The sequence below is a fragment of the Urtica dioica genome, chromosome 2, assembly GCF_054948205.1.
Source record: "Urtica dioica subsp. dioica isolate 48M chromosome 2, U.dioica_male_clone48M_v1_H2, whole genome shotgun sequence".
Lineage (NCBI taxonomy): Eukaryota > Viridiplantae > Streptophyta > Magnoliopsida > Rosales > Urticaceae > Urtica > Urtica dioica.
The window spans coordinates 55,825,718-55,849,779 of NC_142757.1; the positions used below are offsets into that span (position 1 = coordinate 55,825,718).

General features: G+C 36.4%; 4 protein-coding genes across 6 annotated transcripts; 3 read left to right on the top strand and 1 right to left on the bottom strand.

Annotated features, from left to right (window-relative positions):
* Positions 1 to 6,414: 6,414 nt before the first annotated feature.
* LOC149405926 (ubiquitin fusion degradation protein 1 B-like) lies at positions 6,415 to 9,493 on the top strand. Its single transcript, XM_089630849.1, has 10 exons — positions 6,415 to 6,569; positions 7,374 to 7,439; positions 7,604 to 7,681; positions 7,893 to 7,917; positions 8,011 to 8,043; positions 8,131 to 8,252; positions 8,338 to 8,468; positions 8,560 to 8,774; positions 8,840 to 9,075; positions 9,178 to 9,493. Exons 2-10 carry the CDS (start codon positions 7,437 to 7,439, stop codon positions 9,271 to 9,273), a joined length of 939 nt encoding a protein of 312 aa, XP_089486975.1. The 5' UTR covers positions 6,415 to 6,569; positions 7,374 to 7,436; the 3' UTR covers positions 9,274 to 9,493.
* A 506-nt stretch (positions 9,494 to 9,999) lies between these two features.
* LOC149405927 (Exostosin family protein) lies at positions 10,000 to 11,608 on the top strand. The gene is made up of 2 exons (XM_089630863.1): positions 10,000 to 11,095; positions 11,190 to 11,608. Exons 1-2 carry the CDS (start codon positions 10,191 to 10,193, stop codon positions 11,599 to 11,601), a joined length of 1,317 nt encoding a protein of 438 aa, XP_089486989.1. The 5' UTR covers positions 10,000 to 10,190; the 3' UTR covers positions 11,602 to 11,608.
* Positions 11,609 to 11,727: 119 nt separating this feature from the next.
* On the bottom strand, positions 11,728 to 14,496 carry LOC149405928 (beta-ketoacyl-[acyl-carrier-protein] synthase III A, chloroplastic-like). 3 transcript variants are annotated; one of them, XM_089600668.1, is made up of 10 exons: positions 14,307 to 14,496; positions 13,998 to 14,111; positions 13,589 to 13,758; positions 13,211 to 13,359; positions 12,987 to 13,123; positions 12,776 to 12,881; positions 12,588 to 12,706; positions 12,442 to 12,506; positions 12,132 to 12,348; positions 11,728 to 12,055 (listed from the first exon to the last, which is right to left on the bottom strand). In XM_089600668.1, the coding sequence occupies exons 3-10, from the start codon at positions 13,753 to 13,755 to the stop codon at positions 11,834 to 11,836; spliced, it is 1,182 nt and encodes a 393-aa protein (XP_089456794.1). In that variant the 5' UTR covers positions 13,756 to 13,758; positions 13,998 to 14,111; positions 14,307 to 14,496; the 3' UTR covers positions 11,728 to 11,833. The 3 variants fall into 3 exon arrangements, with proteins under 3 accessions (XP_089456794.1, XP_089487000.1, XP_089456801.1); XM_089630874.1 differs by having other exon boundaries at positions 13,867 to 14,111; XM_089600675.1 differs by lacking the exon at positions 13,998 to 14,111.
* A 6,697-nt stretch (positions 14,497 to 21,193) lies between these two features.
* LOC149405929 (uncharacterized) lies at positions 21,194 to 23,807 on the top strand. Its single transcript, XM_089600717.1, has 4 exons — positions 21,194 to 21,511; positions 22,226 to 22,392; positions 22,472 to 22,571; positions 22,676 to 23,807. Exons 2-4 carry the CDS (start codon positions 22,276 to 22,278, stop codon positions 23,581 to 23,583), a joined length of 1,125 nt encoding a protein of 374 aa, XP_089456843.1. The 5' UTR covers positions 21,194 to 21,511; positions 22,226 to 22,275; the 3' UTR covers positions 23,584 to 23,807.
* Positions 23,808 to 24,062: the final 255 nt, after the last annotated feature.

Sequence of the window (24,062 nt, forward strand, 5' to 3'; positions counted from 1 at the left end):
ACTTCGTCTCGCCGCAACTATTGTATGTCAACATGCATATTTAACTATCTCAAACACAGAAATGCCCTAATGAGTGCATAGATCGCGTAGATTTGATTCCATGCATGTATATATACATGCTAAAAAAAACATAGACATGCCAGGTTGATAAAATTATATGCTGAACTATATAATATGTATATGTAATATAAAAAAAAACCATATAATATATACAGTAATACTAAACACTTTCATATATAAAGAGAAAAGACAAGTATATATATATATATATATATATATATATATATATATACGTGCTAATTAATAAAAAAAAAAGTGTGGCATTTATGATCTGGCTCTGGATATCCGAATCGGATAACATATTAAAAGGAGAAAATGAAAAGACAGCTTCTCAACTTCATATATAATATGTATCACACAATCAATATATACAAAATTACAAATACATGCTTACAGATAATAGCTTATTTTGCGCTGCTTTAATTTTATATATTATCGTAATTTCGTTCATAGATATTATTATATGGACAAGGGCAGATATAAAATTGTCCCAATAAAATGGTCGCTCTTCTAAAGGATCTAATTTGGCCTTGTGTATCCTCTAAGAGACAATTGATGAGAATAAGAGGCAAATCAGAGGTGGATATATAGAGATGAAGATAGTATGAGAACGTGCATGTAAAGATTCTAGCCAGCGTAGTGATATAATTCATTCTCAAGTTGTATCCAAAGTCCATATTAAAAAAAAAAAAAAAAAATCATAAAACAAGTAAGATATAAAGAAGAACTGTGTGGTAAGCTAAAACTATATACATGCAAATCATATAAAATATCTGAGTAGTTCACAACTTCACATATAAAAAATAAATTTTATATATTTGGTTGCTACTTCCAAGTGATAACTGATGAGTAGAATATTGTATCTGATCTGTACTGATTTTTACTTCGGGAATCTCTGACACTATGTGTTATCGTTTTGGTGAGATGGAGATAAAATTAGAAATGGAGAAATGAAAATATATATGTAAGTCTTCAAAAATGCAAGCTCGCGTGAAGAAAATATACCGTTCAGCTCAACGCCTAAGATAAAATGGGCTTTTCATGCATGACTTCAAACGTGACTTTCTCGTCTCTATCGAGAAAAGGAGGACACGAAAAATACTACCACAAATGATAAGACTAGAAACAAACGCAAGAAATCGTATCAGAAAATCCCGCGTGTGAAAAGTTAATGTTTTAGTAATAAGAAATCACAAACATCCCTTAATTATCGTCACAATTCCTAAGTGGAGTTTCGGACCTAACAACATACATAGATTTTCAATGTATATAGTAATGAAGTATTCCAACAATAAATAAATATACATTTTTGTTTAACAAAATGAAGAAGGGACTTGAACATAAAATATATTAAATTCTCAAGTCTTAAAACTGTTTAACAAATATTACATATTGAATCAAAACTACATTAAAAAATGAAGGGGGAAAAAAGAAGACGTGAAAAGATAGACTTACAACTCGAGAATGAAACTCTATTTTGGCTTTGAATCTCTATTTTTTGGCGCTTCTGATGGGGCTAATTTGATGGTTGGTGATATGACTTAGTCTCTTTGGACTCGTGAAACTCGCGAATATAAAGTTCATGAATGAGATTGCTGGAATGCAATGTATATAATTTCATGCTTTGTTCTTGAGAATCGGCACTAATAATTAGCGAATGAGTTCATTTGACTAAACTATATTGACATGTTAGCTACATCTCTTTTTCACAAACAACAAATGAGCTGAAGTAAATAACAACCAGAATGGTAAAACAGTAATTTGTAAATGTGGTCTTGTAAGTGATATTCACGAATGATAACATTGATAACTGTTATGTAGACCAATGATAACAAAATAACCTCAAATACACTCGAGAACTTGCTAGATTCACTCTCTTGAACGATATATTTGTATGTTTAAAAGGCACTCATCACCTTCATAAACTAATATCATCTATGAGTGAGATCGAAGAACCAAGCCCAAGCTCGCAAAAAAAAAAAAAAAAAAAAACGATGGCGAGAGTTAATTTGAATCCTTTTGCTTTTAGATTTACCTATTCATATAGTCTAGAACCCTTTTAGTATGTGTAAAAAATACCTTACAAATATATATGTTATGAAATCTAAAGCAACAATTGAAACTAATGATACTTTTAAATCCTAATCATTCAAGGCATGAGATTTAGATAGAGAGAGAGAGAGAGAGAGAGAGAGAGAGAGAGAGATTATAAACCGGGATGGATTTTTAGTTCATCCATGTTCGTGTATTTATAGCCAAATTTGGATAAGAAAGTCAAGCCATATTAATTGGTATAACATTGTTGCGATATTTTCGTACGTAAGTGCACGTGTCGCCCAAATAATATAGATTGTAAGTAAGGATGTCGTACCCACGAGGACTAAGATTAATCAATAATTTAATTAACTAGAACCGAATTGAAATTAAAAGATGGAGAGGAATGATTATCACTAATTTAAACAAGAAATAAAGGAAGCAAAAAGAATATGGTTTTACGATTATGTGAAGGTAAGGATTATGGTTTCACAAGTCTATTCGATGGTTTGGATTCACAAAAATTACGCACGATTAAACATTCATACTTTGCTAGTCAAGTTCACAATCTTTGTCTAGCCTTTGAACTAGATGCTTCAGGCATTTTGAGTCCTTCGGGGATTCTCATGTATATTTGAGTATCAAGCGATCTGTATAAATAAGCCGTGAAAACATCCATGAGATGCATATCTTGTTTCTCATGCACTGCTAGACTGATCAAGTATATGAGTGTAATATCATCCATTACAATATAATATGTTTCTTCAAAATCAATCTCGGGCCTTTGAGAAAAAACTTGGGCAACAAGTCGAGCTTTGTATCTCACAATCTCATTTCTCTTTCGTAGAAATACCTATTTGTATCCAACAAGTCTTATATCTACATGTGTGAGTACTATAGACCCAAAACCTTGCGCTTGTTAGTGGAGTCAAGTTCGGCTTGAATGAAATTTTTTTCATTCACCCCAATTGTGTCTATTTTTACACCTAGTAAAAGACTTTGGATTGGGATCTCCACCATTTTCGTTCATAACATTGCGTGCCAGACTATAAGAGAATGCATCATCAATTTCATTATTTTGGTTACATTGTATACCAATATTGTCATAATTAATCGAAATTTCTCGATTTTTCTGGTTGTGTATTTCATTTTGGTTCTATTGTATACCAATATTTTCCAATACGACATCAAAGAGCAAGTGGACGGGCTCTAAGAGATTGGAATACGGGCCAATTAATTTGACTTGAGTTTGTTGTCAAAATTTGGCAATAGCAAGTGTGGTAGTGGTCCATGACCTTCCTCGTTGTGTATACCAAGATTAGAAACCGGGATGGATTTTTTGTTCATTCATGCTCATGTATTAATAACCAAATTTTGACAAGAAACTAAAGCCAAATTCTTTGGTACAACATAATAATAGAAAGGTAAAGAATAATGAGCTAAATGAGTAATTACAATGAGCATCTCATTGATAACAATATATATAATATATTATAAAGTAATGCTTTTTTTCACTTTTCCTCGCACGTATATCGAGCAACGCTCTTTTAACTATATATGTTTACAAAAAAAATGAGTTTCGAAAGGATGCGAATGATCCGAGAATGAAAAATAAAATACACAAAAATTGTTGTAGCTAATCAAATGGCCACTATCAATTAAAATTATAGTCCAACTATTTAAATATGAAAAAAATAACCTAGTCCATGCCTACATCTTCATAATATGGAACATGCGTCTTACTTGAGTTTTGGTTATTTCCTTAAGTTTTAGAAACTTCAACTATAATTTTAACGTAAATGGTTTAAATAAGCTATATGTCAAACTGTTGTCACTGAAAATTGAACAACTATTTAAATCTTCGGACAGTTCGATCCAAGGCCAGACCAAGTGGCCACACCCGAGCCAACTGGAGAAGCTCGAAAGTCACAAGTTGTCGCTCAACTAGCTCGAAGGTGTTCTTTGCTCGTTGCGGATATCTAAGAATAAGAAGAAGAGAAATAAAGCTTAGAGGGGCGTAGAGGCAGTGCATCAGGCGCGCGCTTCGACGCTCAACATTAGTCTGATTGTTATGTGAAGTGTGGTACCAATATTCGTTAGTTGAATATTTTTAGAAAAAAGATGTTCTCGACAGAGGAAACTGAGTGCAGAATGTCTTCGGCAGCGTTTCAGAACTCTAGAATCGACTAATGTTCACCAGAGAATTGTATGTGAATGAATATGTTCACTAGAGAAAAAAGTGTGTGCATGCCCTCTTTTAGGAGGGGTGGCTTTAGGAGGCTTAGGAGAGCTTTTGGACGCATGGCATGGAGCCCGTGACGTGATTTTCCCTCTCTGGCATGAATACGTTCACCAGATACGCGCTGGCGCGGCGCACGCCCAATTTTTGGAGCGCGCCTGGTGTGAATTCGTGAGCGCACGCAAGGAGAAATCCTCGTGCATAAGCGCGGCGTGCCAAGCCCTTCGCGCGCTGTGTGCCTCAATACACGGTATGTGGGTGAGCTTTGCTTTGCGGATGAGCACGATGTGCCGTTTTGAGTGGGCCTTGGCCTTTGTGGGCCGTGATGGGCTTTTTAGTGGCCTGGCTAGTTTGACCTTAGAATTCAGAATTCAATGCAAGTCGCATAAAATCTAATGTTTTCGGGTTTTCTGATAACGACTGAAAACACTAACTCTCCCGACAAAATATATATATATATATATATATATATATATATATATTTATCATCGACTGTAATTTGAGATAATGTCGAAAACTTTCGAGTTTGTCTCGAATAAGTTAAAAATTTCGAATGAGATTTTTGTCGAGGCTTAGAGGGTGTTTGACATTACATTAATGAGCCATTATCATGAAAATAAATTGCTTAAATGATTTTATGTGTTTTTAAGAGAAAAATTATAATCATTCAAGTCATTAAAATGGCTTAAATAAGATTTTGACCATTATTTTTAATTCTAGTAGATAGGTGAATTAAATTCATTTATAATATCCACTATTTAAAATATATTAGTTTATTATATATTTGTTCATATGAATATAAATGAATTATACGTAAATATTAAATTTTAATTTAAGTTGAATAACTATAGATTCTTATAAATTTGCTATTAATCATAGTAGCAAAATATATAAAAAAAACCATCTTCTTTTATCAACATGTAAAAAAGTTAAGATTTTTAGTTTAAGAAAATATCATCAATATGTGTTTATAATTTTTATAGAAGATATTAATTATCATAAATAAGTATATATAACAGCTAAACTTAAAATAAATTATGAAAGAACTTATATATTTGTATTAAGTCTCTAAAAATTACATTTAGTGGGTTTTACGATTTGTATGACATGTGAATTGAGTTTTATGTATGATTGTTTATATTATATTTCTAAATTACAATAAAACAAGAAAACTAGGTAGGAATATGAATACATTTCATACCATTTAAATATTTGTTATCGTGAATTATTTTATTTTTTGTTTGAGTTGCATTTTTTCATGAGATTCTCGAACATTAATTTAAGATACTAGTTTGAATGGTCAGTTCAATTATCGTTGTTAAGTGGTGATAGTTTGAATGAAATGACCAATTTAAATGTTACGCCAAAGAGACTTTAAGGTCTTTTGAGAGAATAACTTCCGGAACACCTTAAATACAGTTGAATGAATGAGAAATTTTTGTAATTAGTTTTATTTTAAAAAAATTATGATTTCCACTTCACTTAAATATTTTTAAATAGAGAATGACCAATTTACAACAAATAAAAGAAAAGAAAAGAAAGGTATGTTGAGGTGGAAATTTAAAGGGGAAAATATCAAGAGTATCTCTCGTGTGTTTAATCGAAATGTGAGATTTATCCCTTCGATTTATAGGAATATTCATTCAGTTTAATATAAATGATATATATCTCTCCTAAAAAATATTATATTACAAATATCACCTATTCCGTTTATTTTTACATATAAATAATTTGAATTTCCCAAAATACCCTTAATAGAATAAATATTTATTTACTATTTTATTAAAAAAAATCAAAATCTCTCTTTATAAAAAAATCCTTAACTTTTTATAAAGAAATTTTTTTGTATATAAAACAGAAAATAAAAAATTATTTCATTAAGGGTATTTTGGGGAGTTTAATTTTTTTTTTTTAAATAAACGAAAATGGTGATATTTGTAATTTAACATTTTTTTAGGGTAGTTATATGTTATTTATATTAAAGTGAAGAGATATGTTTGATATTTTTAGAAATTGAAATGATAAATATCGTATTTAAATTAAATACTTGATACTGTTAGATATTTTCCCAATTTGAAGAAGGAATAAGATAGAGGAATTTAATTGTGCAAAGTGAAGTTTAATTACCTTTTAGTCACAAGGGGGTCTTCGTGAAGAATCAGAACCGAAGGAAGAGAGAGAGAGAGGGAATCTCGCCGGAAAAGAGGAAAAAGACGACTGAAGTTGGATCGCAAAGGTACCCACGAGCTATTTTCCACTTTTCTGCTTCGAATCTCTCAACGGAATATAAGGCTTTTGTTTCACTGTTCGAAATTGTGACTCGGTTTGGTTGAAATTAGTTTTTGTTGTGAATATTGTTATGGATTTCACTGTTGGTTGTTTATGCTGCTTGAATGAGGTCCGAATTCGGTAATCAAATTAGGGGCTTTTGATTTCTAGGGTTTTTGACTTTGAATTAGAAAGTGAAGCTCGTGAAGATATGGAACTTGTTCGGTATTTTTTTTTTTTTTTTTTTTTTTCTGGATCTTATGAGTTTTCGTTTTCTATTTGTTGATTTAGATCCGAAATTACTCATGGGGGCTTTCGATTTTTAGTGTTTCTGGATTTATGTTCAAACTGTGATAAGGTTGATAGTGTTGATTGAGAAGTGTTGAAAACGAACCGAGAGTTTGGTTCCTTTAAAGATAAAAGTTTTTCATTGATCGAACCGAAGCTTAAAGTTTAAGATTTTCTTGTTGGCTTATAATTGCTTGCTTGAATCTAATACTCTGTTTTTGGTATCACGCGTCTGATATGTTCTTGGTATGGTATTTGTATATAGTATTGGATCTATAGGAACTATTGGGTGGTAGTGTTTTTATGCAATCTGATTTAGTAGATATATATATATATATATATATATATATACATATATATATATATATAGCGAGTCCTTGGCAGAGAAAAAGAGAGAGATTTTATTCATCGTCTTCATAAAATCTATTTATGAAGACTAACTCTTGTCTTCATATTTTTTTCATAACGTTTCTTATTCTAACAGAGAGGTCTGGTTTGTTAAAATCATCCGTTGGAGAAGAAAGCTAGCTAGTAAACGGCAGTGAAAATGGTAAGTTTCCATAATGCATTGCTGAAGTGCCATAAAAGTGAATTCTGGTTGTGCACCTGGTAAATTTGATTGTTTAAAAAGTTGGGCTGTAGAATTTAGTACACAACATAGTTATCTGTTGACAAGCACAACTTAATTTGTTGGATTGGTTTTTGGTGTTGCAGTTTTTCGATGGGTATGGATATCATGGGACTTCGTTTGAGCAGACATATCGATGCTACCCTGCATCGTTTATCGAAAAGGTCTGCGATAACTCTTTTATATTTATCAGTTCAGATGTTGATTCTATCAGTTCTCTGTTCGTACACATCTTTTCTTCCCCGGTCATGTGTTAACTTAATACATGATTATTTTTCGCTATTCGGTTACTAGAAAAGTAGATTGCTTGCTTTTGTTATATATCTCGTGTTTAGAATCTTGTGGTGATCCAAAATTTTCTTTTGTATTTTGCAGCCCCAACTTGAGAGCGGAGACAAGAGTTAGTCTTTACTTTTGTTCAATGTATCTTTCTATATATTCTCTGTGTCCCTAACCTTTTTTTTATATATCTTTCATTGCCGTGGTGTTTCAGTTATAATGCCTCCCTCCGCTCTTGACCGCCTTGGTAGGTATTAGAAAATTTGTTATTTGATTAACGTGCATTCAAATTTGACACAACTAATAAAAAAAAAAATTGGAACCGAATCTACAGCTTCTCTGCATATTGATTATCCGATGTTGTTTGAACTTCGGAATGAATCTGCCGAGAGAGTATCGCACTGTGGGGTTCTAGAATTTATTGCAGAGGAAGGCATGATCTACATGCCTTATTGGGTATGGTGTGATTTAAGTCTTTAAGATTAGCAATGTGTTTCTATGGTTAAGGACTTGGATAGCTTTTTAATTACTGTTTGTTCAGATGATGGAAAATATGCTCTTACAAGAGGGAGATTTTGTGAGAGTGAAAAACGTGACTCTTCCGAAAGGAACGTATGTCAAGTTGCAACCTCACACAACAGACTTTTTGGACATCTCGAACCCGAAAGCTATGTAAGTCATGAATCTGCTTACGCTACATGCAAATAATAGTCCTACGAAAACAAGTTGATTTTTTTTTTTTTTTTTTCTTTTTTCTTGGCAGCTTAGAGACGACACTGAGGAACTTCTCGTGCTTGTCAACCGGGGACAGTATAATGGTCGCGTATAACAACAAGAAGTACTACATTGACATTGTGGAAGCAAAGCCGGCAAAGGCAATAAGCATCATCGAGACGGACTGCGAGGTCGATTTTGCCCCTCCACTGGACTACAAGGAGCCCGAGAGACCCGTGCCTGTAAATAGCGCTCCCGCTCAAGGTAGTATTTTTTTTATTAAATATATATTAGTATTTGCTTAATTGCCTGTGCTTGTTCTGGTTCAGTGGAAGAGGCTCCGGCTGAAAGTGAGCCGAAATTCAACCCTTTCACCGGAGTTGGAAGGCGTTTGGACGGAAAAGCTATGACCTCGACTCCTTCTTCTTCTTCTTCGGTGCCGAGAGACAAGAAGCCCGAGACTTCCTATGCCAAGGCACAGCCTTCAAAAACCGCGGCTCCGCAAACGCAAGGAAAGCTGGTTTTCGGGTCGAGTGTGAACCCGGCACTCAAGGACAAACAAAAGGTATTTACTTTTGTCTGTGTGTGTGTGTGTGTGTGTTTACAACTTTCATTTTGCGGAGGAGGGTATTTTTTTTTTACATGTGCGTTTCCGTAAATTCTGCAGGAAGCTCCGAAAGACGCCAAGCAAGAGGAGTCCCAGAAGAAAGAGGAGCCGAAATTCGAGGCCTTTACGGGGAAAAAGTACTCTTTAAGAGGTTGATTTCGATACGATACCCGATCTTGTGGGGTCTTTACAGAAAAACAGATTGTGTAATTCACTGTCATCAGAAGATGGAACAAACAAGATAAAGCATATATATTTATATTTATATCTATATACATTATGCACTTGTTTTCCATTCAAGATCATTGATATAGAGGTTTTGCTCATGGCAATTGACTATTTGGATGTGCAACAAGTAAAGAGTTTAGACTCACAAGATTGAATTTCGTGACATTAACTTGTTTTCATTCCTCTCTATTTGGACGTGGAGTCGCACGTCTTTTCTTCTCTATTTGCGTGGTTATTGTTGTATCAGACATGAGGATTGAGGAAATTAGTTCTAATTAGATCTATTTTAATTGGAAGAAAAAAAAATCTATTTCGCAAATGTAAATAGTAGACACAAAATGCCAAATACCAAACATTTGTCTATAGATTACGAACATAATATTTTATGATTAACTTGTGATTGAAATATTAATTTTTGAAATTTGAAAGTTCACGAAGTTTTAAATTCTTTTTTCTGACAGGGCTTTCAATCCCAAGTACCGTAAAATTATTAAAGAAATGGATTCGTTTCGCATTTAAAGCCGTCACGGGCGGAGAGGGCCGTGGTCCGTGGAGTAACAATTGGATTAATAAAAAAAAAAATGGTACAATTGTAATTTATTTTTTTAACCCCAAACGATTGTATTATGAATTTATGATGAATAAGCAAAACTTTTGGTAGAAACACGAAATATAACTCTCCCACCGACAATTCTGGGTCAAAACTGCCATAATTAATTTTGCATGCAATTTTTTTTTTCTTTTCATTTTCACTTTTTTTCTGAGGAAATAAGGAAATTCCAATATCGTCAACACGATGTGAAAGAAAAGTCTCAAAACTTTCCTTTCCCGATTCAAGTTCAACCATGGCTTTCAAATCCCACTCACTCTTCCTCTTCGTCTTCCTCTTCTCTTCGCTGATAATCTCCGGCCTTCAGTCTCCGACGGACTGCACAAACCGTCGCATCCACATCCGCCGTCTTCCGCCGCGCTTCAATGTGGACCTCCTCGCGAACTGCTCGGCGTACCCGATCTCCGGCGACCTGTGTCCGTACTTGTCCAACCACGGGCTGGGCCCGAAGACCCACTCTCTCTCCCGGAGCTGGTTCCGTACAGATCCCCTAACCCTAGAGATCCTCTTCCACCGCCGCCTCGCCGCCGAGTATCCCTGCCTCGTCGCCGATCCCGGCCAAGCCGACGCCATCTTCCTCCCTTACTACGCCGCTCTGGACGCTATGAGGTACCTGTACGGACCGGACGCCAATTCCAGCGCCGAGCACGGGATCGACCTCTACCGCTTCCTCCGCCGCGACGACCCCGGCGTGTGGACCCGACGCGCCGGCCACGACCACTTCCTGGTCATGGCGCGGCCGGCGTGGGACTTCTCCCAGTCGCCGGAGGCCGATCCGGTGCTGTGGGGAACGTCGTTTCTGGAGACGCCGGAGTTCTTCAACGTGACGGCGCTGACGGTGGAGGCGCGGCCGTGGCCGTGGCAGGAGGTGGCGATCCCGTACGCCACGTCGTTTCATCCGCCCACGGCCGGGCTCCTGCGCGCGTGGCAGGGACGCGTGAGACGCGCGCGTCGGGGGACGATGGCGGTGTTCGTGGGCGGTGGCGGCGTCTCGGCGAACGCGGCGCCGAATATTCGGCGCAGTATTCGATTGGAGTGTGATAACGCCACGCTGGCTGACCAGAACCTTCCGTACGGATACGAGACGCTCTGCGCCGTGGTGGATTGTTCCAACGGTGTTTGCGAGCACGATCCAATCAGGTACATATATATATATGTAATATAACCACCATTTTGTTTCCAATTTCAATTCTGATTCTGATACATCTAGATTTGTCGTTTGTGGTGGGTTCAGGTTCATGAAGCCGATGTTGTCGGCGAGCTTTTGCCTGCAGCCGCCGGGGGACACTCCGACGCGGCGGTCGACGTTCGACAGCCTGATCGCCGGCTGCATTCCGGTGTTCTTCGAGGACCAGTCGGCGAAAGCGCAGTACAGCTGGCACTTGCCCGACATCGACCAGCTGTCGGTGAGCATCCCCAAGGAGGACGTGGTGTTCAAAGGGCTGAGGATCCTCGACGTCCTCAGAGCGATCCCCCGCGCGACGGTGCGCCGTATGCGAGAGCGCGTCGTACAAGCCATTCCCCGAGTCATGTACCGCCGCAGAACCACCACCGCCGCTTTTTCCGGCGATCACCAAGACGACGCCTTTGATATCGCCATTCAAGGCGTTCTTCGCCGCATCTCACACCGGCGAAATCATCAATGACTCTCTCTCTCTCTCTCTCTCTCTCTCTGCTCATATATGTAAAATTCCAAATTTGTTTATTACTTTTATACACGTTTTATGTGTAATTTTGAGTGACTTGTGTTGTAAGCAAGACTTGAAGCTAAGTTGAGGGAAAAAAATATCAGCAATTTTATTGAGGGGAAAAAGGTGAAAAAAAAACAAGTTCTCCGTTAGACACTGAAATGGGAAACAGTAACAAAAAAAAAAGGTGTCAACGCCATCTGAGAATGGCGGAGGCCCAAGTGAGGCCGGCTCCGAATCCGGCGGCGGCGATCGTTTGACCGCCTTTGACTTTCCCACTTCTGACGGCCTCGTCCAACGCCAACGGAATCGAAGCGGCGCTCGTGTTTCCGTAGTTTGCGAGGTTCGATATCACTCGCTCCTCACCCACTTCTAACCGCGTAGCCACCGCGTCTATGATCCTCTGGTTCGCCTGCAAATTCACTCGCCCAATCAAAACCGTACACGTACACATGTACACCCAATCAAAATTCAAAACTGTTACATACTTGATGGAGAAGCAACCAGTCGATGTTGGAGGTGGAAAGGCCGGCCATGGCGAGAGAGGCCTCGATTGTCTGAGGAACGCACCGCAGAGCGAACCGGAAGACCTCTTTTCCGTTCATCTGAATGCACGAATACGACGATCTCCGCGGAGGAAAGTCGAACACCGACCCGTTCGTGCCCGTTTCCTTCTCTTCCACCTTCATGCTCGCGTTTAGATGCCTGCAATATTGTATCGCAACTACTTTCAATACTTTTTTTTTGTCGAGAGATCGGAAAACGGGTCTCATTTATAGAATTGAACGCGGAACAGACTTTTGGCCGTCGCCGTCGCTGTGCAAGTCGAACCCGAGCAAACCGTCTTCTTCGCTCTCACAGGCCTGCATGGCAATCATTTCAACACCTTTTTTTTATACTTTCTTTCTGTATACAGTGTCGTTTGAGAATGGAACGAGACGGACCTGAAGTAGAACGGCACCGGCGGCGTCGCCAAAGAGAATACAAGTGCCTCGGTCGGTCCAATCGACGTAGCGCGAGAGAGCGTCCGCGCCGATCACCAGAACATTCTTGAAACCCCCTCCTACAGATATATACGTGTTTTTAGTGGTTGAAGATTGAGCGAGCGAGGAGAGAAAAAAGTCGATGTTACCCCTGATGTGACAAGCAGCGGAGACTAGACCCAATACGAATCCGCTGCACGCAGCCGTAATATCGTACGCCAACGGGTTTCCCTTGCACCCGAGAGCCTTTTGGACCTGACAATTTTTTTTTTTTTTACCCCCGAAAAAAGTTATATCCTCGAAATGATTGGAAAAGATGGTCGATTAACGGAAATCGACAACGATGCAGATAATAAAAACCTGAGGAGCGCTTCCGAAGAGGTCCTCGGGCGTGGAGGTACACATCAATACGAGGTCCACGTCATCACGGTGGACCTGAGCCATCTCGAGCGCTCTCTCCGCCGCCTCCACCGATAAGCTTATCAGACTATCTTTCTCTGCCCACAAATAAATGACATTCTCTCTCTCTTATCATACACATCAAGACGAAGACAAAGAAGAAGAAAATCAACGAACCGACCAACCTGACAAGACGCGTCTGTTGCGGATTCCGGTACGAACCGAAATCCACTCGTCGTTTGTATCGACAATCTTCGAAAGATCGTCGTTCGAAATCTTCAGACTCGGTACCGCCGAGCCACACCCAACTAGCTTGCACCCTTGACTTACAAGCCTGACACAACAAATACACTTCATCCTTAACACAAACATGCTTTGACTTGAACACGAAGCATGTTCATCCAATCCAAACTGAAACTCATAGCACAAAATCTTGGCACGCATTTCACTTCCCAAGCTCAACGACATCAGAATCGAATATGATGAGCATGTCTTGTCACGCATGTTAATCCCATAAACAAACTTAAGGCTATTAAATCTTGTGCGACACAATACAAACGTACCTTGGATGTCGAGATTGCGGAGGAGAGACACTCTTGTCGGAGCCTTCAATGGTGGCGGAGCAATACAGCCTCGAATAGCAGAACCGGGATCGGAATATCCCAATCGGAGTCTGAATCCTCAGCCTTGGGATTGAAGGAGCAGTGAAAAACCCAGATGCGTTGGCCATTTTCTGAAACCAAAATAAATAACACAAATATAAATTAAGAGTATAACAATTATAAAGCAGAGATCTTTCTTGGGAGTGTCCGAGGAAAGACGGAAACTTTGGTGATTATGCCTTAAAAACACCCCAAATTGAGGAAATTCCAAAGCAATCTCTCTCTCTCTCTCTCTCTCTCTCAGAGGACCAATCTGTGTTCCTTCACAGCCTCTCTGGGCACTAGAAGTCAGTGATGGGGTGCACCGTACGTCTCGTGAGGTGACCCGCACCCAATCCCCGCCGAAGAGATCTTCGGATCCCGATTCAGTTCGGTCTCGAACACGCCTCCGGAGACTCCGATTTCTCTTCCGCCGGAACTTTCTCTGCGCGATCCGGGAGACAAACAGTTCTCAAGGTTCCATTTTTAAATTCAAACACACGAGAAGAAACAAAAGCAAAACTAAGGCTCGGAGAATCATGTTCCTCAAATTGCCACATTCCTCTGAATGTCTTCAATACCACATTTCCCACGAAAGAGCTACAAATCTCATAAATATCTCAGATAGCGATTCTCTTACCTAAGCTCGGTTGCTCTGTTGGAGTCTGGTGTGAGTCCGTTGAGAAGGAGTTGGAAATTGGGATGTAAATTAGTAAGCTTCGATACTATCGATGCTTCTTCTTCTTCTTCTTCTTCCTCTCAATTTACTCGCCTCTTTCTACTCTCTCTTACTCACGTAATATGTAAAACTATAATAAGTTTTTCAAATCCTTAATAATGTCATAATATCACACACCAAGTATTAAAAGTAGGCACTTACTGTTAAAAAAAATATTAAAAATAATTGTGGTCTAAATTTAAATTTATTAAGATACGCAACTCATAGATAAAGATAAATTTTTGGTTAAATAAGTATTTTTCTAATCGAAAATATTGGTTTTAATTTTAATCAATTAATTCTCAAGTGACCGAGATTTTATGACTTATTCAATAAACCGAATAAATATTGGTTTCTAATCGAAAATATTGGTTTTAATTTTAATCAATTAATTCTCAAGTGACCGAGATTTTATGACTTATTCAATTAAACCCGAATAAATATTTGTCAGTTTTTTTTTTTTTATAAAGTATTTTAACTAGCTATAAAATATATGTCAATGTATTTGTTTCCGACTATCAATATGATATTTAAATGTTTTGTGAGAGTCATGCATTTACTTCCTCTTCCCCTCTTTATTCGGATTGTATTAATATTTCTTTCGTTTCTTTAAAAAGTCGAGTTTTCATTATTGAGAAATAAAAAATCCCTATGTGCAAATCTGCGGTGGAAAGTGATGTATAAACTTGATACCTGATCAAAACGGCGGCGTTAGATTGTAGCATCGTGGCTTATTTATTTATTATAATTGCTATAAAGTCTTGATTTATTTTATTTAGTCCTTGTATAACGTGAAATTTATACCAGCACTTTCATTCCATTTCCATGTGAGAGCTCAGTAGAATGTTTATTTTCTTAGAAGAAGTACAAAAGGTCATAGTCTTCTTGTTTGTTACTTTTGGTGCATTAATTGTCCTAATTGTGTTCGTTCAACTAAAATTTGATTTCGTGTGTGATCATCACCTCTTCTACGTGTTGTGTATAGTACATTTTATTCAATAACACATTGCTCTTATGTGGTGAGGACTGAACATAACTAATAACTATAGGCATGCATATAAGTCACGTTTAGTTTGTAACATTAGTCAACAATGTATGCGTATAAAGTATAATGTATATACTCTCGTTTTCATGCCATGCCACAAAGCCTATTACACGTAAAGGTACATATAAAATATTTGAGTAGTATATGCATTGGTCTAACTAAGCCGGATGTACTAAAAATATCCAAAAAAAAAAGAAAAAAGAATCGGTTCAAATATAGTATAACATGTAATAAAAAAACATAATTAACGTTTTTTTATATTATTATTGATGGTGTTAATGACATAAAATAGTTTATCTTTTTTTGCAGATGATAGACCAAAATGATATTAGATGGAAATGTGAAAGTAATTAGAGTCAACCATTCAAAAAAATTCATTTTCATGTTGGATATAGTGTCTCAATAATTACATGCTAGTACGTTTGGTTGTGCATAAAATAATTACGCTTGGTTATATTAATTACGTACACTCAACATGAATCCCCTTCAATGTTGTTGGCCAAATCCTCATTTTCTTGATCTCAGATTGCAAGCTATCTCCATTATATTTATACCGTATAAATGTAATTAATTACTTATCCTAGTCGTGTTATTAGTTAATTATGTTATTCACCAGCTTCAAAGTATATAACTGTTGACTGTTGACGTGGAAAACGCCGAGATCAGCAATCACAAATATAACCTATTAATATTTGATTTATTGATTTGGAGTGGGCTAAATCCTCCTTAACGAGAACCAGGAACTTCGATTATGCGCATCCAAATAACGAATGGATCTTTCAAAAAAAGTTTCCAAGACTTTTGTATATATTGTCCCATTTCATGTTTTCCTTACATATTTATACCGAAAATATTAACGTTCGAGCTCATTTAGTGAGATCCATACGTTTACGTCAATATTAAATTATAATTAATACCAAGCTACAATAAATACATCGATTTTATAGTTCAAATTTTAACGTCACCGAGCTGACTCGAACCTTCTCTGACATCGAGCTGTGCGTGACTCTCTTTTTCGTCCATGCTTGTCGTCGAGCTAGAGTAGCTGAATCCTTGCGTTATTTTATTTATCGGGCCTGGCCCAATTGAGCATAATTTGTTGAGCTTATATTGTTAACGGAGTCTGATACTAACAATAACTACTTTTAAAGTTAGAGAGACGAGACACTAGAATATTACCTCGACTTCAAACACAAAACCAGACGAGGAGGCTAATAAGTATACAAAATTGAGGAGCTTATTTAGTAAATTTTAATGTAAAAAATTTATAGTAAATTTATAGTGCTAAATGTGCTATCTTAGATTAATTGCCAACACTCTCGATCGTGTCCTTGTGACATTTTTCTGATGAGAAAATTAATTATAAGATAAAATAGAGTCGATCATATTATGCACTAATTAAGCTCAAACGTTGACAAATACAATGCATATTTTTGTGATAATATTAGAGTCGATATCGTGTGTGTCACTACAATTTAATGACCTTAATCGTCGTTGTCCCTTAAACAAAATCGTTGTATTCAGATTCCTTTAATGGTGTTTCCAAAGCTGTGAGGTTTCATGGTTCTGTATGAGCATTTTTCAGCAAAAGTAGAAAGAAAAAAAAAAGTCAAGTTGTTTATGACAGACACATCATCGTCTGGCAGAAATAGTCATTCTCATGTTAAATGTGATGTCTAACTTCAAAGCTTTGTGTTCTCTAATTGTATTGTTTCATTTCATCGACTTTCCGGGGGTCATTTCCAACGTCATGTTGTTTTTAGTTATATAAAAAAAAGGGAAAAAAATTAATACTCACCTAAAGATAAAATTCACACTCGAGACTCTTATTTTATTCTTTTATCTACAAACACATATTGCGTGAATTGCGATTTAAAGGCTAAAAAATTATTTCAAGATAGCCTCTAAGCGGATTGGCTTTGCTTTATTGTTTATTTGGAGCTATTTTTTAACATTCACATTTGCTAATGAATGAATGATATTAAAGGAACAGGTTGGAGTAATTAACTCAATAAGTTATAATAAGTTCTCAACGACTCAGACAAATGGAAAGAGCATTCTTATGGCTTCCCTTAATGTATAGTGGTCCCAAATTTAGCACTGCTACCAAAAAGATTTATTTATTTATTTTTTCGTTTAGGCCATATTATATTATATTAGGTTTCCTTTTCTGGGTTGAGAATTGATCTCTCCATTTCAATTTCCCAGCAATTATAAACGCATATATGGTTAGAATATAATGATATATAATAAAAGAATTCCAGCAAATAAAAAGGGCAACAAAAGAAGAAAGAGAAAAGTTTGTTAAAAAGAGCTTGAGAGAATTTCCTTGTTTTCTTTGGAGAGAGGGGATTAAAGAGTCACTATTAATGGTGGTTATACGATTTACATTAATGCCCAAAACGGACCTCAAATTCATAATAAATAGAAATAGAAATACTTGCCCCAACATGTGCAGCTTTTAAAAACTTACCAATTTAGTTGTTATATATATATATATATATATATATATATATATATATATATATATACACACTTCAATACGGTTGTTGAATAAGCAGCTGATTAAATGAAATGAATATGCTCATAGATGAACTTATTGCAATCCCTAATCTCACGTTTAATTAGCAATAAAATCTTATAAATTGAAATGGTTTTAGCTCAAATAACTACTTGCGTCTACTTTGTTTCATCAATAATATAAATCTCTTTAAGCATATACTTGCAATGAAAATAGACAGACTGTTTTTTTTTTTTTTGGGTGGAAGTGTGACCTTAAATCAAATCGTTACTATAGAGTGAGCAACAGCACAGAAACACTGTATGTTATGTTGTATCATATATCTATTAATCTATATATATATAGGCAATGGATAAATATGATAATAAAAAGGACGATCTCAACTTAAAGGAGTCTTAGTATGGTACGAAATGATAGTTGTGAAGTATGAAACACCAGAGATTTTTGTTGGAAAGTTGGTGTAACTTCACATCTTTGCCAGCTAAACTTTGCTTGTCGTATTCGTATCACTATAATTAGTGTGACCACGTCGATAACCTATTGTTTGTTCATAATATCCTATCACTTATGCATATGGTCTGTATTATCATCCCGTTAAGAGAAACTTCATATTTATAATATTCTTGTGATCGTCAATATATATATATATATATATGAATGAATAAATATGCGAGAAAATAGATAAATAACTTGAAGGAGAGTCCGAAAAGGCATGACAAATATTGAAGCATTTTGAGTATATGCTTAGATGACCTTTTATTTATGCTTATGAAGCGTATTGCATAGCAACAACATACAATGTTTTTTGTTTTATTGGTTTTTAATAAGCCCAAGGAATACAATATCTAGAATACAAAATCTAATTAGGGTTGTAGTTGGATAATGTGCCGATGGTTTAACTTCATATTAGACAATGTACCATCTTTTTCATAGTACATCTTCTCATATATATATATATATGTATATGTATATGACGACCTGTTAACAAAATAAAAGCTGAGACATAGTGGACCTACAAGTAATTAATTACAAAGAATCTATTATCAACTCTCATATTATTATCAAAGAGAGAGTATGCCTTCATAGTTGTCCAACAGGTTCGGCGAAATTGAGATCCCTACTTCACTCATTCGCAATTAGGACCAAAGATGAGAGGTCTAAATTCGTCAAATAATTAAATTCATTTATACTCATAAATTAGTGGATAATTAAGAAGGATTTAAACCAAATTTTCTCAGTCTAGCCATTATTTAGAACCCTCAATCTAACCAATCGAACAGATGATCCAATGAAGTAGCACCTCTTCACTGTCATTATCGTTATTAATCCATTTTTATTTGCTTTTGCATTTTTGTTCTTTTTCCCTTCAAAAACATAAAAAAAAAATCTCATTCTTTTACATTTTCATAACTCAAAAAGATAGTTTTCTAGTGAGTTTTAGTAGAAAATTAGGATGAGTTCCACGTGGGATTCGACACTCATGTGGTCGAAGCACAGTTTTGACGACACGTGCGCTTGCGCAGTGATAGAGTATTCCGTTAAATAAAAATTCACCATCAAGACGCAACTTATTGACGACACAGTTTCGCTCGCTGAAGGTGATTTGTCACTGTTTTCCATCAAATCTCAGGGATTTCGTCCTTTTTTTGGCATTCTGAAGACGACTATTTCTTGCATCCCTGCGAAAATTGAGCGTGGAGAGTAGTAAGTGTTCAAATCCCGACGAACTTCAAACCTTAATGAAATAGAATTTTTTTTTTTTTTTTTTTGTGTGAAATTTCTTGTGAGTTTTTATCATTAAGTTCAATTTCTTAGTTTCTAACTTGATTATTGGTATTAATCGAAGTTTGGATCCAACGTTTTTCAATTTGTTGTCAGATCCGAAAATAGGGTTTTGATTTGAATGAGTTTTTGAGTTTTTTTTGTTAAATTAGTTGTGGAATATGAATGTTTGTATATAATGAGTTGGTTTTTAAACATGGATATTATCACTATTTTGATTTTGTATCCAAATTTTTTTAATTTTTTTTTGTTAAATCCAAATTTAATATAATTGTAAATAAAATTGTGTTGCTAATCTTTGATTCTAGTGTTGTTATTTGGTTTATCATAATGTTGAATATTTATATTATGACTTCTAATGCGTAATGAAGATATTGTAGACTATTTCTATTTTTATTTATGTTATGTATGAATTTTTTGAAATAATTGTTAACTGGATTTGTCTCGGCAAATACGGTATCGACAGTAACGGTAAATTCAACGGTACTATTTACCATTTCATTTTATGTATACCACGGTATACTACTGACTTAGCATAAGATAACAGTAAGATTTGAGTCCCGAAATCATAACAATAACAGTATTTCGATCATTGACCCCTACATTAATGTATATAAAAATCAATTTAAAATTAGTGTAAAAAAATTTGAATTTTCTGATAAACATTTATGTTATATAGTGTGCTGCGAGTTAATAATTGATTTTATGCATTAAAAATAAGAAAAATTGTACAAACTAGTTATTTGAAATTTATTGATTAGTAAAATAGCTAAGATTTCAATTTTTTTTTAGCAAAGTTGCTAAATTTACGTTGTCAAAAAGTTTTTTGACAGTTAAGATTAAAATTTTTAACGATTATTATAAGCAAATTATCATTTTCAAAATAATTAATCTTGGAGTTAAAAAAATTTTGAAACCAAATTATTTATATATTTTGATTATTTTACTAAATTAAAATAAACTTTGATTATTTTATAATTTTATAACTTTAAATCGCTACGTCACCTTTAAAATAATAGGGAAAAAAAGGACGTGAAGAGAGAGAAAAGAGCGAAATGTAGCCAAGCCAATAGGATTAGAATACCAAATCTTTTTATTTGCAGTTGAAACTGTCGCTCGCACTATCTCTGACTAGTCCTCTCTCTCTCTCTCTCTCTCTCTCTCTCTCTCTCTCTCTCTTTCTCTTTCTGCGCGAAAGACTGAAAGACCTAAGTTAGCTAAGCCGAGCTAGAGAGAGAGAATCCCAAAAATGCCCATCCTCTCTCTCTATTACTCACTCACTCACAAATATCGGCTTAGCAACTTTTATTTATATTTTATTTAAATTGTTTTTTAGGATCCGGCTTTGGCAAGACATAGCAACAGACAGAGAAAGAGAAAGCATGAAAGAGACAGAAAGGCAATAATAAATATAATATTATTGTGATTTAATTAAGTGTGTGTGTACTGTGTGTATGTGATCTCACACGCGCACCAATATTCACTCATTCACACATTTATTATTTCCTTCCTCTCTTTCTTTCTTTCTTTGTGTGTCTAAAACAAAGAGAGAATTATCTTTCCCATCCCATCATCATCACTCAGTGCCTCTCTGACGAAATCGCTCTCTCTCTCTCTCTCTCTCTCTCTCTCTCTCTCTCTTTTTCTCTCTTCTCCGATAGCCCATTTTGGATTTTGGAACCTTTTGCTTCTCCTCTCATTATGATTTGATGTTGTAATTCGGTGGAGAGACTGAACCATCATCAAAGTTTAGTTCTTTCGTTTGAAGATCAACGTCAGGTATTTAGCATACGAATCTGCAATATTGTGTATGCGTGTTTATGGATATATATTCTGTTTCAATCAGATTTCCCGTCGGCTAAAATGTCTAGTTAGTTTTGACCGTCTTTCTTGTTTATATTTTATTTTTTAACAATAATATTATTATTATTTATTTTCCGCTCTGTTTCTTTGGTAAGAGAAGAAAACAAATGGAGAAAAAGTTGTTGCCTTTTTTTTTTCATGCATATCTCAAAGGGCCTTATATTATTCTTTTTTTATTATTTAATTATTATTATTATAATTTGTACGAATCAGTCTGTAATTTTTTTTAACTGAGGGATTGATCTTTGATAGTATTGCATGAATTGCTTCTTTTCTTTAGTACAATCTGGGTTGTTTTTGTACGTCCTTTACTCACATCCAGAGTATGGATTTTATTTTGTCTTTATGGTGATTATTATATTTATGCAGTAGTATTGTTGAGCTGTATATATCATTATGAATCCTGTGATGTTTTTTCTTTGGTCACCATTTTCTATATATGAAGAAACAAGAAGAGATTTTCTTATCATGCAAATATGGATAAATGTGTAAAACATGTTTGATCCATTGGTGAATGTTGACATTATGCTTAAACTGCCTTAATTATTTCAATCAACTATTTTGAAGAATCCCTATGGATTTTCTCTGCTACATTTGTTCATAGATATCATTTGTATTTTTTTTTCTCAGGCCAAAACCATGAATCTGGATCTGGTTTGAGCAGACATTGTAGGGACAAAATGTTTATGCTGCGAGATTTTGATCTTAACTCAGTCGATGTCTGCGTTGATTCTGCGCCGCTTAAAGAAGTTTTCAAAAAGACTATGGTCACTCAAGAAATCATATTTCAGAGCCAGGTATTCATTTGGAGCTTTTGATACGAATCAGGACCGACCGTGTTTTATTTTTTTTCATAGCGACGAAATGCGTGTTCAGGTTCACGAACTCCACCGCATATATGGAACTCAAAGGACTCTGATGATGCAAAACGACGCCCCCGATTTCTTCGGAGGATATTATAAACTTCAACATCTCGGTAAGACCTCCGACTTTTCGGGATATTACTCAAATCCATTGGCTGCGTGAGAGCGAGAGAGGAGCTTAATCTGTGCGCTGCCGCGGGTGATTATTATTTTTCAGGTCATCACGACCGCTTGAAGCTCTCGCTGAGCGTCGGAGACGATAACAAAAGGGCACTGAGTAGTGGGAAAAGGACTTGGTTCGACGTTGACCTTTCTCGGGAAGTCATTGACTTGGAAGACTCGGACGATGACGATTTGGAAAGACGCGAACTCTTCTTCGACTTGAACGAAGACGCGTCGCCGAAGAAGCAGCGAAAGAGTCCTCCGTGCTCGACAGTCTTGGAGTTTGACCTCAACGAAGCTTACTGCGACGACAACGACAACGACAACGACACTTGTTGCGAGTCGAACGAACCCACGACGATGACTCGCCCTTCGACGCCCAGCGCGTCGCACGAGCTCGTCGGCCGAGGAGAAGGAGACTCCTCGGACGGAACTTCTCAGAAAGAGGCGATCCGAGAGAAAGGGAAATCCGAGGACGTTGCTAGTGACGTGTCGTCTAAAACTCTGATCGACGTCGACGACGACGACGCTCTGGTCCACGAGGCCGCCGAATTACTGATGCACATCTCATTCGAGAACGAGGAGAGCAAGGAGGCATCGGAAACGGCGACGCCGGAGCTGTCTTCGGATTCTTTTGAGCGATTCACGTTAGGGCTCGAAGAATGCAACGACGACGACGGTTTGTGCGCGTCATCGTCGCCGAAGCCGTCGTGGGATTCGGGAGAGAGGAGCGGCGTGAAGATAAGAAGGGGTCGCCGGAGAGTGAAGGACTTCCAACGGGACGTTCTGCCGGGAATGGCGTCGCTGACGAGGCACGAGATCCGAGAGGACATCAACATCCTCGAGGGAGTTTTGCGGTCCCGCGAGTACAAGCAAATGCAGGCCCGCCAGATGGCCGACACCTGGCGCTGCTGCGTCCCCACCAGAACCAGGCAAGGGAAGCGCCGCAGCAGATTCTCGTGACTTATGCCTCTCTGTCTCTGCTACCTTTAGGATTGGATTGCTTGCGTTCATGCTCAGCTCTAATTAGTTTCGGATAACATTTTATAACTCTCTTCTAAATCTTATATAGACACCAAGTGGTCCATGGATTTGTATAATTAGCTTATCAAATTCACGTTCACACACAAACATGTAAAACCCAATTCTTTAGTATCAAGAATTAATTAAGAATTGATTGATCATGACCACAATTTGCTTTCTTACCTAATAAAAGATAAACCTAATACACTATCTATCTTTCTTTTTTCCCACGCTTGAAAGATATAAAAAGACAGAAAGAAATCCAATCTGGCACAATAGCCTTGCGCTTCAGTTTTACCTTTTTAATTTATTTATTATGTAGGCAAAAGTTCAGTGACAGAATACTCTTATTTAAATATGCATTTTTTATACTAGGTATCTATATCACTAATGCTGATTTAATAGAAGAACCACTGAAA